The sequence below is a fragment of the Octodon degus genome, unplaced genomic scaffold (genome assembly GCF_000260255.1).
Source record: "Octodon degus isolate 3935 unplaced genomic scaffold, OctDeg1.0 scaffold00079, whole genome shotgun sequence".
NCBI lineage: Eukaryota > Metazoa > Chordata > Mammalia > Rodentia > Octodontidae > Octodon > Octodon degus.
In genome coordinates this window covers 11,228,010-11,230,426 of record NW_004524655.1, presented here as the reverse complement: position 1 = coordinate 11,230,426, position 2,417 = coordinate 11,228,010, and the positions used below count along the sequence as shown (strand labels likewise).

At 51.2% G+C, this 2,417-nt stretch overlaps 2 protein-coding genes across 4 annotated transcripts in view; both read left to right on the top strand.

Moving 5' to 3' along the window:
* The window catches only part of LOC101585743 (immunoglobulin lambda-1 light chain), a 734,743-nt gene that overhangs the window by 248,863 nt on the left and 483,463 nt on the right, over positions 1–2,417 (top strand). The window lies entirely within an intron of this gene.
* LOC101592830 (immunoglobulin lambda-1 light chain-like) overlaps positions 492–2,417 on the top strand; it is a 475,660-nt gene continuing 473,734 nt past the window's right edge. The window contains exons 1-2 of the mRNA XM_023720914.1: positions 492–571; positions 695–992. Coding sequence (XP_023576682.1) covers positions 526–571; positions 695–992 — 344 coding nt within the window. The 5' untranslated portion in view covers positions 492–525. The remainder of the gene's footprint in view (positions 572–694; positions 993–2,417) is intronic.

Here is a 2,417-nt window from a genome sequence, read left to right as displayed (position 1 = left end):
AAATGCAAGGACTCTGCTACGAAGCATTTATGGACAGGATATCCATCCTGACTCAGGCTAAAACCAAGTCCTTAAAAATCAGAATTAAACACAGGAAAGCTCAGGATTTGGTCAAAGTTGGATGCATGTCTTCCAGGCCACCTGCTAGACAGGACCAGGACAGGACCACCCCAAGCAAGAGTTCAGGCAGCTTAGGAAATGCCACCTCCATTTCTGACCTCTGCATGGCCAGGAGGCGGAGTAGCAATGCCAGGATACAGTGCAGGGTGGATGTGTGGAACCTGCATATGACATGGCATAGGAGGGAGCATCACTCAAGTGCAGGGTGAGTCTGTGGGACAACCCTACTCTCTCTAAGTACCTAAGCCTGAGCCCTGCTTTAGACACAAGAAATTGCCTCTAGCACCTGCCCTGAGCTGGGCTGATTTACATAACGGGCAGCTTCCTCCAACAAGGGCATAAAAGAGGCCTGAAGGAAGCCACCCCAGTGTTCGCCTCAGGAAGGAGCATCCGGGCACCTTCAGCATGGCCTGGACTACGCTTTTCCTTGGCCTCCTTGCTCACTGCACAGGTGCTGCCCCAGGACCCTCACACTCCCACCGAGCCCCGGGCTCACCCCAGCCCCAGCAGTGCTGAGTGTCTGAGGGAAGGAGCTTCCATCCTCAGTCCCACATCTGCTTCTCTCTCCCTGCAGGCTCTGTGGCCTCCTACATGCTGACACAGCCATCCTCAGTGTCAGTGACTCTGGGACAAACAGCCAGGATGACCTGTGAAGAAAACAACATTGGAAGTAAATATGTGCAGTGGCACCAGCAGATGTCCAGCCAGGCTCCGGTGCTGGTCATCTATAGTGATAACAATCGGCCCTCTGGGATTCCTGACCGATTCTCTGGTGCCAACTCTGGCAACACGGCCACCCTGACCATCTCTAGTGCCCAGGCTGAGGATGAGGCTGACTATTACTGTGAGGTGTGGGATAGTAGTGAAAAGGCTCACAGTGACGCAGGCACATGGGGAAGTGAGACAAAAACTTATCAGCAGCCTTCATCCCACAGCCCCTCCCTGCCCTGCTGACACAGACAGGTCAGAGCCTACCACACAGGAAAAGATATTTTAGTCTGCCTGGCTCCAGTAGTCAGAATCCTGAGATATGGGGACCGTGCAGGTTCCTGGACCTCCCTGGGTGCAGCTGATTCAATTGTTACTGGAACTGGACATTTTGAGCAAGTTGAACTCCAGTTTCTCAAACCCAGAAACTGTCAGCCCAGCACTTTGTGTGTAGGCGCAAGGGGGGAATAAGTCTCAACTGACCTCATGTCAGTGTCTCATCACAGGGAGACCTTTTCAAATATTATGTTTGAGTATGTACACTTGAGTAGATTAACACAGGCTTTTCAGGGAAGGTAGATTTTATTCACCTCTTTGGCATAATAATGTGGGATCAGAGGTCACAATGAGAAAGTTTGGAATCACTGATTTATTTGATAAACAAATGATTTCCATGAGTGAAAACTGTGCTCAGTGGAAGCAGCTGCTTGCATGCAGTTATTCTTCAAAAAAGTGTAGAAGCGAAACAATGTGGCATTTACTGCTGACACCCTCATCGCCCAGGACATCAGTGCTGGTGATCTAATGATGAAGGCGACATACATGGATTCATTCCTCAGCACAAAAATTACTGACTGAAGGATGACAGTGATGACAGGAGAGCGAATAGTGAGAGAGAGAGAGAAGGAGAGGGGGAGAGAGGGAGAGAGGGAGAGAGGGAAAGAAGGAGAGAGGGAGAGACAGATTTACAGGAGGAAACAGATACACATCTCCAATCTGCTGTCTGGGAGGTGCTGGGTCAGCTCAGCCATAAAAGACCCAGTTGCCCAGGTATGACATGACATGTGAGAGTCCCCTGAAATGATTGCTTAGGTGGGGTATAGATGAGACAACTGCCTCCCCCCACGTATAAGTCACCCTGGCAGGACTAAGGTCTACAAAGAGGTAGGCCCAGTACCAACTTCTCTATTCCAGCAGCACGCCTCGGCTCCTCCGTCCAACTGCAAGGTCTCCTTCACTCCCAAAGTGCTCGACACCTCCTTGACCTCCATGATGTCCACTCCCTGTGCCCCTACCCCAAAGCCTGCCCTCTGTATGCCCTGGTAAATTTCCATTTCATGTCAGCCACTGCAGAGGACATCGGACAGGGCCAGAAGCTTCTATCCCTACTCAGCTGCAGGACGCCATGGGGGCATCAGTAATAAACACCCCTGAGTAGTCCGTCTCGTGCACAGCAAAGTAGGTACCAGGGAACAGACCAGAGTTTCCTGGGGACTCACTCAGTTGCCCCAGGAGCAACCTCAGGATTTCCTAACAAGCTCCAGGCTCTACCTCAGCCTTGATAAGAATGCCTGAGGTCATTCAGGAAG